At 40.4% G+C, this 12,817-nt stretch overlaps 3 protein-coding genes across 4 annotated transcripts in view; all 3 read left to right on the top strand.

The window, feature by feature from the left end:
• The first annotated feature begins 3,002 nt into the window (after positions 1 to 3,002).
• Positions 3,003 to 4,380, top strand: LOC124341266 (39S ribosomal protein L10, mitochondrial-like). The gene is made up of 6 exons (XM_046794291.1): positions 3,003 to 3,239; positions 3,317 to 3,384; positions 3,457 to 3,588; positions 3,649 to 3,759; positions 3,830 to 4,028; positions 4,088 to 4,380. Exons 1-6 carry the CDS (start codon positions 3,197 to 3,199, stop codon positions 4,324 to 4,326), a joined length of 792 nt encoding a protein of 263 aa, XP_046650247.1. The 5' UTR covers positions 3,003 to 3,196; the 3' UTR covers positions 4,327 to 4,380.
• A 749-nt stretch (positions 4,381 to 5,129) lies between these two features.
• On the top strand, positions 5,130 to 8,979 carry LOC124340973 (WW domain-containing adapter protein with coiled-coil-like). Of its 2 annotated transcripts, none has more exons than XM_046793833.1 (9): positions 5,130 to 5,321; positions 5,449 to 5,482; positions 6,075 to 6,756; positions 6,927 to 7,161; positions 7,258 to 7,463; positions 7,536 to 7,802; positions 7,938 to 8,098; positions 8,178 to 8,305; positions 8,379 to 8,979. In XM_046793833.1, exons 1-9 carry the CDS (start codon positions 5,281 to 5,283, stop codon positions 8,449 to 8,451), a joined length of 1,827 nt encoding a protein of 608 aa, XP_046649789.1. In that variant the 5' UTR covers positions 5,130 to 5,280; the 3' UTR covers positions 8,452 to 8,979. The 2 variants fall into 2 exon arrangements, with proteins under 2 accessions (XP_046649789.1, XP_046649788.1); XM_046793832.1 differs by having other exon boundaries at positions 7,536 to 7,832.
• A 1,588-nt stretch (positions 8,980 to 10,567) lies between these two features.
• LOC124340783 (pleckstrin homology domain-containing family G member 5-like) overlaps positions 10,568 to 12,817 on the top strand; it is an 88,803-nt gene continuing 86,553 nt past the window's right edge. The window contains exon 1 of the mRNA XM_046793427.1: positions 10,568 to 12,395. The gene's annotated coding sequence lies outside the window, so the exon portion shown is untranslated. The remainder of the gene's footprint in view (positions 12,396 to 12,817) is intronic.

Here is a 12,817-nt window from a genome sequence, read left to right as displayed (position 1 = left end):
GTCAGGTCTCTTCACCTGCTTTTGATTCTCATTCATTTATTTTTTAAACAAATTTCACTTTTTTTCTTTGGGGCATTTTGTCGGCGATTGTTGGCGGCCCTGTCCTGGGTTTTTACCCGTTTAGAATTATAATCGCCCTCGGTGGGCGCGCTCATGATCGCTTGGGCCCGTCCAAAAAAGGGGGTCTCCAGGCTAGCTGGCTAGCTATAGCTGCTCCTGCTGGCCTTGGGTCTGCGTCGTCGTCGACAATATCCGCCAATCCGCCGTCCATCAGCGGTCGTAAAGAGTCCAGTCGCTGATCCGTCAGCGCCAGCCAGCGGCCATGGAGTGACCGGTTCTATCGACTTGCACATCTCTTCGCCTTCCTTTAGAAACCGGACACGCGGGTTCAAGAAGAAGAAAACAAAACTCAACTGGAAAAGTTTAAAAAAAAAGGAAAATAGCAAATGGCAAACTCTGTGATGTTGGTTTTTTGTTAGTCGTTGCTAATTTATCAGCGAATGGCGATCTAAATGTTCTTCTTATTTCGAGCTGTGCTGTTGTCGGATCGTTGAGAATTATTGCCCAGCTCTTATTCTTGGCTTCTTCTTCTTCTTTTGAGTTTTTTCTCTCATGTCTTATTGCTCGTCTTTTACTTGGTTTTATTATCTAGTCCGGTTGGATTTGGCCCGATTGGGCAACAACCCGGACTCGATTTGGACATGAGATGGGTGGAGTCGCCGGATGGGAAATCATTTCATTCAGGCGATCATAAAAGAAAGAAGGATCGAGCCTTTTGAGTGCGACATCAGCCAGCCAGAGCTTACAAGGGATTTTTAATTCTGTTAAAAATACAAAAATAAAAAAGCTCAAAGATTCCGAGGTGGACAGCAGAAAATCGGCGATCGACATTTTTATTTCCCCCCGAGCGCCGATTGGAAAGTCGAAAAACTAGGAGGACCGACATTTATAGGAGAGGTAGTAGGACCCTATGGGGATGTGTAGTGGGCAACTGTACAAACACAACACAAGAGCGACCCCACACCTGGCGCTCCAACTTGTTTATTTTTTTTCTTCTTCTTCTTCTTCTTCCAGCCAAAGGTGTGTCCAGCATCGCGCGGACTGAATTGCCCTATAATGAGCGAGCGAGCGCTCGCCCGGCTGTGAGCCAGCCTCTCTTTTGGCTGGTTTCCTTCCCATTTACGTCCTTTTTGTGTGTGTGTGTGTATGTCCTGGCGCATACGAAAAGGCTAACGTGAGCGTGAACGGGGCACGTGTGCGAATGAGCCAGGCTAATCTGTCGATGACGCCCTCTTCTTGACTATGCTGCGCCGGACGCTAATATACATCGCAGCCTCTCGCGTCCAATCATGTCGGTCGACAGTAAAAAAAAGAAAGGTAAAAATAAAAAGAAGTTTCCTGTGTCGACTCGGTGACTCATCCGTGTCGTATTTGGTTTAATCGATAGCGACAATCAACGAGAACATCCATAAACTGGATCGGTTTAGGCGATTCTAACAGGTATGCCATTCGTCATCACGTCGTTACGTTGGCAATGGGTCGAAAATTGGGCATAGTAGTCATTTTCCGGTTCATTGACATTCCCTCCGTGACATCAGGAATAACTTTGGCATTTTCCCACCGTCTAAAATCAGAGTCAATTACCGTCGACAACCAGTTGATTCCGTACAAGATGGAATTCAGACTCATTCCCGTCTTTCCTATTTTTCTATTTCTTTTTGCCAATTAGGCAATTACCTTTCTATTTTTTTTTTTTAGAATAAAATATGTAATGGTAATCGGATGGATTCCCCTTTATTTTCGCCACCAGCACACAAGGAAAGCCAGGATTAGTGATGGCAACCTAGTTTTTTTTGAAAACTAGGTATTACTATTACTAAATACCTAGTATTTGAGAAAAAGTAGGTATTACTAGGTAGTAATACCTAGTAACAAAATAAATTAAACTAGGTATCGGAAAAAAAAACTAGGTTTTTACTATTACTAGGTATAAACTAGGTAACTAGGTAAAGTAACTAACTAGGTAAAAATACCTAGTTACCTAGTTTGGATATTTCTCTGTTTATACTTCGAAATTACATAAACAACACAAATACAAAACTTGCAACTGATTTTTTTTCTTTTTATTGCAATTTCTGTCCCGCTAAGATCAATGATAGGATAGAAAGGACTAACGACTAAGCGATAAGAACGGAAATTGAAAATTAGAGACTGAGAATTCAGATTCAGAAGTCAAAGTTTTTGTTGAATCGGCAAAGTGTTTGCGATTCTACCAAGACAGGGGAGACTTTATTTTCTTGCCTTTGCAAGAAAGACCACTACACGAAAAAAGACGCTCTGCAGAGGCAGAAGTAGCTGGCATGGCGAGATACTGCACGTAATCCCCGATTTTCAGACATTTTAGGGCGGGGCCTGTCAGAATTGTGAAGTTGAAACTGGAAACAGAGCCATCTAGGCTCTCAAAAGTAGCTGAGCGTAGTAGCTGACACACTCACTAGAGCGCTTATTCCAGTTTCCAAATCGGACCACGTTTACCCTGAAACCGGGATTGGGAAGCCAACACAGCCGTGAACCGACCAGGCAAATATAGCTATGCAGAAACCAAAGAAGCCTAGTAAAATGAAATAAAAGCAGAGTTGCCATTTATTTGACAATGCTGCAAAAAAATGGAAAATACCTAGGTAATTACCTAGGTAATCATTTTTCAAAAACTAGGTATTACTATTACTAGGTATACCTAGTAATAGATTTTTTCCCGAAAACTAGGTAAAAGTAGCTGAAAAAAAACTAGGTATTACTAGGTAACTAGGTAATACTAGGTATTACTACCGAGTAATGCCACCACTAGCCAGGATTTTCCTTTATTGTAGGAAAATGTTTGTAATTGCGCAAACAGTGTGCAAATTCGTGCCAAAAAGAAGTAATAAAACCAGATTTTATTTATTTATGAATATAATCATATTCGTAATCATATACTGTTTTTAATCATTAATCTCTATCAAACTAAAAATGTCGATTACACGTCTTCTGCAGTTAAATATTCTTTTTCAAATGGCGCCACTCGAATCGCCATCTAGTAGACAAATAAGTGACTATGTCACTATCAACATCATTGCCAATCGTCGTCTGCTTTGCACTTGATTTGTTTCTCCAAAATAATCGTTGTTAAGGCAATTTAAAAAAATAAAGCAGAATCATGTCTGTCATTGAATCCACTACCAGGCTCATCAATCTTCAAAGTAAGTCTTGAACAAGAATAATCTGGAATCCTATTCATGTTAAAATGTTACATGTTCTAATTTATTGTAATTTGTAGGACTGTTGAAGCCCTGGATACCTACGACGACTGCAATTAGATGGAGAACAAGAAAACCAAATATCCAAGTAATATTTGTGCACTTGGTTTAGTATTTCCATTAGATTTTACTAATAACATAACCTTATTACTCACAACAGAGACCTATTCCAGATCATTATGTTAAAGCAAGATTCAAAGCTGCCCTTGAGCCCATATACCCTGATCCCCAGTTGGACAAACCATGGTTTGAAAAGTGTGGCAATATTTGGCAAACTAAAGAAAAGGAAGAGGTAACAAAGTTTTACTTTTTAAGTCACATCAGCATTTCCATTAATATTATTTGTATTCAGACTTCCAAGTATGAGGAACTTTTGGCCAAAGAGTTTTATAAGAAATTTGCCGAATCACAGCTGATTGCTGTTTTCCATGAAAATTCCTCTAAAGCATATGAGCTACTTAAGGTTAGACTATTTATTTATTTATTTTGTGCATTTTGTTGAATACCAATACACTAATACTTCTAATATCTAGATTAAACAAATGATACATGGTCACAATATGAAAATGGTATTTGGAAGTAGAAAAATTGCCACTTTGGCTCTGGCTGGAACAGAGTTTGAGCCTGTTCTAAGATTACATGAAGGGAAAACTGCCTATTTGTGCAGTAAAGACCTTCATGTACCTAAACTTCTTAAATTTGTCAAGAAAATGAATCACTTGGTTCTTTTAGGTAAGCACAAATTTGACTAAGGTGTGTTGATGTAGTCTAATATTTCTTTCTCATTTTAGCTGGTGTAGTCCAAGGTAGGTTAATCACCAAAAGTCAGCTGCAATGGGTAGCCACTTTACCAGATATAAACATGCTTCGTGCTGAGCTCTGTTCAATCCTGTCCTCACACACAATTCAATTGAGCCAATCCCTGACATATCAACAGCAGCAATTAACACAGTCTCTGGAACAGCTTGTAAAAAAAGATAGTGAAACATCTACTGATGGAAGTGAAACATCTGCTGATGGAACAAGCTAAAAAAGTGTATTGCAGATACATTAGAGAAGATTAATACAGTGTTTAAAAAACTTGCCTGATTTTAAAACATCTATTCAATTGGAAGCTACCCACCCTAACCCCCAAAAAATACAGTTATGTATTTTTTTATCAGCCATTTTTTTCTCTTATATTTCATTACAAATTTTTTACAGTTTTCAAACTATGTTCTAAATGGCATTAGTACAAAATTGCCATTTCAGTACAAAGAATAGCAATGTTATACTAAATTTTTAAATGGCAGCTGTCAAAGAAAGGAAAATTATCCATGGCCTTGAATAATGACTTATTAAGCTAGCATTTGAGAAGGGCAAGATTCTGTATAAAATGTTCATGAGGTTTCTACACAATTGAATCAATGTGTGTGCACTGTGCAGGATCAGTCACAGTAATTTCTACTTAAATACAATAAGAATAAATAAAAATGGGCTCAAAGGTGGTTTTACTTAATTACCCTACGCACGATGCAACACGGGGGAATAACATGTTTCAAATATTCTTAAATTACGAGTTTCCCCTATCAACATCTTACAATCTTTTGACAGATCGACAACACTACTACTAGTATTGGTATTGGGTATTTCCCTAAAAACGTGACGTTTCCACTTACACTACACATCGAGAGCGAGTAGACAACTACTGGCTAATAAGAGATGACATTGATATAGAAGACCGATAGAGAGCAAAATAGCGCACATGAACATTTGCACATCCAAGGTTTAATTAGTGAATGTGACAATGCTGTGTAAAAAGATATCGCCCTCTGGAGGACTGTTTATAGTAAAGTGGCAATGCTGTGTCTTGAGTGAGGGAGCCCGGATGTTATATGGCGTCTGGCCTTTTTGGAAACACTTAAACTTAAATTTCGTAAACTCGTTTCGTAGAAGAAAGAGCTGTTTCAGCTCTAAATCTAATCTCTTGTAGATCATTGCATTGATGGTAATGCATGCTAGAAAACTACCAAGACTGGATGATGGGTAAGATTTTTCTTTTGTACAATGTAGCCGAGTTCCCAAGTAAAACAAAATTCGTGACAGTTGATTCCGCCATATTTGTTGTAACTTATTTTGTTTTTATTGACGTTTTTTTTTATTTTCGTTTCAGGTATTTCGATAAACATCAGTCCCACCCTTACCAGGTAAAGTACTTGTAAAATAAAGTAAACTTTTAAACTGAGAAAAGATGATTCGTAAACAATCAGAAACACTTTAGTGAACATGATAGTTTATAATAGTCAAAATGAATTTTCTTTAATATTCTTTTGCTATCTTATAGAATTAACAAGTTTTATAAGTGTTTACTATGAGATTCAGAACCCTCAATGAATATTCTTTTGAAAAATCATTATGTTGTTATTCTGTGTTCTCAATGCCATTTAGTAAACAATGGTAGCCAAACCTACAAGTAAATGACTTATCCTTCTTTCTTCTTGGTTTGAATGTTAAGTAAGGAATCTCTGTCTAGTTTTAGTGAACTTCTCGAAAGTAATTTATGGGATTCATCTTTATTTGATTGGCTAGGAATTTTGTTCTCTAACCACATCTGTAAACAAAGGGCACTCAAAGCAAATGACAGCTACATTGGACAATACAGTAGTGATATATTTGATATAAACATACTTGGTTTAGGAAGTGTTTCAGTTGTAGAAGTGCAGATTTCTTATTGTTTATATCAAATTTTATTTTGTTATTGTTACATTATTAATCATTGTTTTTTTTCTGTTATGACAGGCTAGTACCAAGTATAGTAATTCCAAAGGAAACTATGATCGATACAATGATCGAACACGCGACTCGCCCAACGGGACAGGGCTACGTTCTGATAGCCCCAACTCTTTTGGTGATAGCCCCAGAGACAGAAGCTATGTGCACAAAGGATCTTATACGCAACGGATACGGGATAAGGAAAGAGACAGAGACAATCGGTCTCCTCGTGAAAGAGAGCGACCAAGAGACTCAGATAGACGCAATAACCACGATCGAGGATCCACAGAAGAAAAGCCTCAACGAGTCGGTGATTGGACAGAACACGTCAGCTCGTCGGGAAAGAAATATTACTACAATTGTAAAACGGAAGTCTCTCAGTGGGAGAAACCTCGCGACTGGGTTGATTGGGAGAAGGAAAAGGAACATGAGCGCGACAGAGAGCGCTACAGACGTGATAGGGATCGTGATCGCGAACGAAAGTACGACCGGCAATCCTATTCGTCGTCTCGTAACAGTAGTAGTGGTCCGTCTGAAAGACATTCCAATTTTAGTCGTTCTGGTACTATGTCGAATAGTAACAACAATAGCAGTGGCAGTAGTAGCAATGTGGCATCATCTCGTTCAACGGAGAATCGAGATAATCATAGAACTCATCAGCCTCCGCCATCGGTGCCGGAACAGCCGCAGTCCAGAAGACACAGCTACGGTATGTTGTATAATGAATGAACAAATCTAGTTAAACTCTTACCGAACTTGGTAATTTATCATGTTGGCTTATTATCTAGTGTACAATCTGGTGTTTCAAACCTTTTTAACGTTGATTTCCATTCGGTCAAAGTGTTGCAATTGTTGAACAAGGTTAATTGTCTCGTTTAGAACGACCTAGCCAAGATATGGACATTTCCCCGGCGGATAGCACGCCGACTTCCGAGGCCTCCGGACCAAAAGTCGCCACACCTTACACGCCTGACCCACGGTTAACTCCGACCGCTGGTTCTGCTGCGCCTGTTTCATTAGCTACTGCTCTGCCACGTCTACTGTCTCATCCACCGACCAGCACTCCAATTCAACTCATAAGACCCTCCTCTCAAACTCCGAATGCCTCGACAAGGTAATTTGTTATCTTCGTCAGCTTGGGCTGATCAAAGAATTCGATGTTGTTAGATCAGAAGGATTACCTTGTTATTTGTCTTCGCTTTGATTCTAGTCGGGCTCCTAGTTTGATGTCGCCGTTACAGGCTGGCTCCTCCATGCCGACGACGACGTCAACTGCTACAACGACCAGTCTATCATCCCTCCAACAGCTTTTAACCCAGTTAACTCGATCATCTGTCTCAGGAACTGCCATCAATCCTGCGATACAGTCTATGCTTACGGCTACTCTCGGAAGAATGGGGAATATCACTGCTCTAGGTAATTTATGAAACGGCGTGGGAAAGTTTGTATTGAATGTGAATCGACGTTTCGAAATTTTTGTTCATCAAGGTTCGCTACAAAATTTGGAACACATGGAGCTTCCAGCACACGAAGTCTTGCAGTCCTTGCAGACGCTGCTCTCTTCTTCACAGATTGCTGTTCCCGCCTCGAATGTGGCGACACTACCAAAGAACATGAATTCGTTAGGAGTATCTTCTTCACACTTAACGGACGGTTGCCATGGTCTTTCCGCTCCGACGCCCCTGGAAGGTGATCCTGCCAACGGACCTCCTACGCCAACTCATTCGGAAAGACTTGAAGCAGATTTTCGTCGAGGTAATTCGACTATCCGATCCGACCTTGTTTGTAAGGAACATTATTTTTTTAAATTTATTATTTTGGTCGGCTTCCGTTCAAAAATATTTTAACGGTCGTAATCAGTTCTAATTTTTTAAAAAAATTGCAAATTAGGGAGCCCAGCGACAAGTTTAAGTTCCCTCTCGGCAGCAGCGGCAAGTTTACGGCCATCTGCTGCATCCAGCCATGCTTTAACACCTTCACTAGCCTCCCATTATAGGCCGGATTTGATTTCTCACGTGACCGGATGGCCCGCGGAGCTGTTAGAAAAACAGGTAAATAGCTAAAAGCAAAGCAAACCTTTAAATTTTGTGTGTGTGTGTGTATTTTTAATGTTTCAATTTTCAATCAAAGGCGACGAAAGTGAGCGAAGATCTACACACCATTGGCAATCTTCATGTAACTAAAGTATCGGCTGAACTGAAGATGGCGCGGTCTTTGGTCCGAGTAGCTGATATTCAAGCCACTCTGCAGGAGCAACGGTACGTGCAACGATTTTCATTCATTTTAAGTTAATCCTGACCCTAACTGAAATTATTTCGTTTGGGAAAGCAGGATTCTCTTCTTAAGACAACAGATGAAGGAGCTGGAGGAATTAAAGCCGCCCAATCATTTTATGTCGGACTAAATTTTTTCTCTGCTGGAGGAAAAAATAGCTAGCTCGATTTTCTTTCGTCTTAAAACCAGAATAATATTTTTTTTTTTTACTCTCGCGGAACCGTTTTGTATTTCCTCGGTGAAATCTGTTTTCTCTTTCTATCGATTCTTTCGGGGCGAAGTAACACATCAAAAGCCGGCCATTGCAGGCACGTGTGTGCTGCGTTGAATGGATTGCGACTCAGAAGGATGTTGGTATCTCATCAGTAAGATAACAAAAGACGAGCCTGTCAGTGACAGAAGCTGTATTTATTCTCATGTAATTCTGTAGTTTCTACTGGTCGGGTCCGTAAACAAAAACACAAAAAAAAAAGATTTAATTGCCAATTTTTCCATTCGCTCCGAATTAGTTTTGTTTTCTTGGCCTACTCCCTCGTTTGTATTGTTTCCCACCCGATTTCTTTCTTTTTTTGTCCGTGACGCAGTTTATAATTTTCCTCCCTTTTTCTGTATAAAATTTTCGCCCTTCCTGGAGAAAAAAACATATTTCGTCCGCTTATTTCGACGTTGAAGTGTGATGTTCGTGTCGCCCTTATTGGGTGTTTTAAAAAAGAAAAGAAAAAAAGAAGTGGAAAAAGAACAAGACTATCTGCTCTTAAACAAAGTTGATTTTCGTATCAATTTTATTTCTGGGCTGGTTTTGAGCCCAATATTTTTGTTTTAAGTGATGCTGCAGCCTATGGCTATCATTCTGTTGGTTGCAATTTTCAATTCTGCATTCTCGATGGATTTTTCTGTGTCTTTATCATTTATCATTCGTCGACTTTACTCCCTTTAAAAGTCCAATCCGACTCGTACCAAGCCAAGAATAAAGAACACACCAAGAAAACAGTGCATCTCAGCTACCGGCTCTAACCCCGCGAAACAATTAAAGAAGGATCTGGGGTCGATTGCGTGATTCTCTACAACTTCTCCTGCCTGTTCTACTCCCCCCCTTCCTTCGGATGTTCCTGCGGTGCTGCCTCCCTGTTTCCACTTCTTATAAATAAGTTTAGTGCGTCTTCGCCAACTCGATTTAAGTCTCAAAAGCAGAAGTTGCGTATTTTAAACCGAGGGTGACGAATGGAGATCCTGCACGACCTGTGTACTGTATCGTTGATATGTTATCGAATTAATTTTTTTAATTATTATTTTTAAAATATTTTTTCTTTCCTTTTTTTATTCTGATCATTTTAAAGGAATACTGCGTTATTACGACCAGTACGAATCCCGTTTTGTTTAAACTGGCTCTATCCTCTGTCGCCCTTGATTTTTTTTTTTTTTATCGGGGGTTCGTGTTAATTGAGCGAAAGAGAGCGTTACTTCTTTTTTATACTCGAGTGACAATATACAGACGCCCATGCAGAAAAGTATTTCTAGCAATCTGATTCACCCTTATCAACGGATTTTATAGATCGCAGCGTTAAAAGGATAGGCAACTGAATCTATGACAAGGCTTGAAATTTATTTTGCTCCTCGTTTTCCTTGTGTTCAACCAAAGTGGACAATTGGAAATCGCTAAATTCCGTGAGGTAAGATGTTGGGAAACTTTTTAGTAGGGTAGTACTTATGCAGCTTTTATTTTTTTTTAAACAAATATAATACGCGAGAAAGTAACGGAATTCTCAACGTGCACTCCGGAAGCTAAAAATGACATTCCACAATGGGAAGTTGAAACATTTCGAAGCGCACCGGTTTGTTTAAACTGGGTACAAAAATGACAGATTTCTAATGTTCAAGTTTAATCAAGAATTTGGAATAACCCGTTTGCATGTTGGTTACTTTCGATTGCATAGATCTGCTACTGAAAGAAAGGGAAAATGTCGAACAACTTCATCAAGCATCCTACCGTAAGCCAGCGGCGCTACCTTTACAATTACTTTTACAAATCTGGCCGGGGCTTTGCTCTTTTCGTTTCAAATCCCACTTATCTAAATCCAGGAGAAAAACGCACGAATATGTAGGACAATCGGAGTACTGGTCGTAACTCAATTCCATGTTCTCCAATTACTGTGAAGGGGAAAAACAAAATAATAGTAATCTCAAATTTAAGAAATGGACTGGAGAAAGTTTTTCGACGAACATTTCTTTTTTTTCCCGGTGCCTATTTGTTGTTCGGCACGCTCAGTTTTTTATTCATCCATAAAACAATGAATGAAAGAAAGTGTATTCTAATCATTGTGTCATTTTTGATGAACGTAGTACGCCTGTACCATTTCCCGAGCTGCTTTTTTTGTTGTGTAGGAGGTTTTTGTGATCGTTTTGAAAGGAATGCAAACAACAGAAGAAGAGGAACGTGTTCAAGCCAAAAGAAAAAGCGGCTTTCTGTGTAGAGAAACAGAAGAACGGTAGTGGTCAGCGTATATAACCAAACACCTTGGATTTCTACTCGAGCAAGAATAGCGGAGCGCGCTCGATCGAGCGATTTTTCAGATTCTTCGCGGCGTGCAGAGTCCACATCCAAATTCAAAACATTCGTGAGAACAATTCACCTGATGAGGGGAAGACGGGGTTTGTCGACTGCACGCCGTCGTGAGCAGATAAATCGTGGGAGACAAACAAAAAGCGATTATTACTCTATTCCTCTTTTTACTGTCGCCCAACTGCCTATGGAACATATCTCTATATTTATAGAGGTATGCCCAGGCAGGAAGACGGCCGATTGTGTTCTAAGCCCATCTGTTTATTCTGCCCGTCGCGAGTCCTGATGATTCAAGAAGCCACGCTATTTCTGCCGGCCCCCGTGTTCCTGTTGTCGATGTGAACATTCATCGAGCGTCCACCTCCGAGAGAAAGAGACACCAACCCAGCGAAACGTAACGTCGGAGGCTTGTTCCTGTCGAGCTTGAAAGATAAAGGTATCTTTATTATATAGAGCCTATACGGATGGCCCTGTAATACTACAGGTAGTACGGCTTTTCTCTCTCTACGCGCGAGGTTATTGCGCCCGCGCGTGGGTCATCACCACCGCATGAAAACACAGTCGACCATCACACGATTATCGTCAACACCTCTCTCGCTCGGTTGAATAGGTTCAATGCCGAGTCAATGGGAGTGCTTCTTGGTACGAGCACTTAGAAAAAAACCAAGCCAAAGTTACCAATCAACTTTCCAATATGGGAACGCACAGAGACGAACCGCACTCTCACCGAGTCCACTAGCTTCGGAAGAACTTGAATTGGCGAACCGGAATTCATCAGACAATTGGACATGACAAAAATGTCCAGGGAGAAAATGAAATTAAGATTTATTGTTTCGCCTTTTCCTTTTCTTTCCAATGTTGCGGCTTTTGAATGCCTTTGTGACTTGATTTGTTTTTCTTTCTTTCCACTGGATTTTGTTCAGCTCTATACGACTTGTTCATCCAGTTATTGTATATTATGTACGTGATGGAAAGAAAAAAGCAACTGCTGCTGCCGCCGCCCTTCCCAGACAACAAAACAAACGCACCAACCGCTTCTGCCAGGTCTTACCCACCAAGGGAGTCCAACAGGAGGCTTGGTCTACCGGCGACAGCAATTCGATAGATCTCTCAGTCAGGTTTTGGATTTAGTGGGTAGCGGTAGCAACAAGAGAGTCGGTGCGCGCGTCCATTTGTTATTTTGTTTAGAACTTCCCTTTCGGCTATTAGAGAGGAAAACCCATTTTTTTGTTTTGTTTGCCCCACCTACAAGAAAAACTGAATAAATTCATAAGCCTTAATAACCATAATAACTGAATTTGCTGCTGACACAGTTTGTACATGTGAGTGTGTTGTGTGTGTGTCTGTTGAAGCGGAGCGAGAGCCAATTTTCGGCATCATTTGTTCCGATTCGAATTTGTGCTTTGCGTTGTTGCTTCCAGCGCGTCCTCCGGTGTCGTTAGTGCTGTGAAAAGAAGAAAGAAGACCGAACGAATCGACGAGTTGCGTGATCGTGACCTTTCCATCTCACTCAGGTAGGACACTCGCCGCATGAAAATGCTTTTCTTTATTACATGTTTGAGAGCTGTCGACGGGGCTCGTCGCCTTGGCGCCGTCCTCTAGAGCACATCAACCTTGAATGCACTTGCCTTTTTCAAATTGTTAACATCTAGCACGTTCGTTTTTTTCTTTCTTTCTTTACTACGTATATATCCAAATTCAATTTTTCCACGATCGGTCAATTGGAGACGCATCATCAACCTCTTTTGTTTTTTTATTTATATACGCTTTTTTCATCGTTACTGTTTGCCGAGTACCTTCTTCGCTAATAATAACGAACCGTAAACTGTAAAGACGTTGGTATGTGGCGAAATAGTTTTACCTGACCGCACGAAAACCTGCTGCTGCTGCCGCCGCGCACCATCGAGCGTCCATTTTCAAAAACGAAGTGCGGCGT

The sequence above is a fragment of the Daphnia pulicaria genome, chromosome 5 (genome assembly GCF_021234035.1).
Source record: "Daphnia pulicaria isolate SC F1-1A chromosome 5, SC_F0-13Bv2, whole genome shotgun sequence".
Taxonomy (NCBI): Eukaryota; Metazoa; Arthropoda; class Branchiopoda; order Diplostraca; family Daphniidae; genus Daphnia; species Daphnia pulicaria.
Note: the sequence above shows the minus strand (reverse complement) of the source record. Positions and strands in the feature narration are given on the sequence as shown.

Coding starts and splice junctions, on each gene's coding strand:
- LOC124340973 (XM_046793832.1), top strand. CDS start 5,281: ATGGTAATGCATGCTAGAAAACTACCAAGACTGGATGATGG. Junction 8,099..8,177: donor CGGAGCTGTTAGAAAAACAG/GTAAATAGCTAA, acceptor TTTCAATCAAAG/GCGACGAAAGTGAGCGAAGA. Junction 8,306..8,378: donor GCCACTCTGCAGGAGCAACG/GTACGTGCAACG, acceptor TTGGGAAAGCAG/GATTCTCTTCTTAAGACAAC.
- LOC124341266 (XM_046794291.1), top strand. CDS start 3,197: ATGTCTGTCATTGAATCCACTACCAGGCTCATCAATCTTCAAA. Junction 3,589..3,648: donor AAACTAAAGAAAAGGAAGAG/GTAACAAAGTTT, acceptor ATTTGTATTCAG/ACTTCCAAGTATGAGGAACT. Junction 3,760..3,829: donor AAGCATATGAGCTACTTAAG/GTTAGACTATTT, acceptor TCTAATATCTAG/ATTAAACAAATGATACATGG.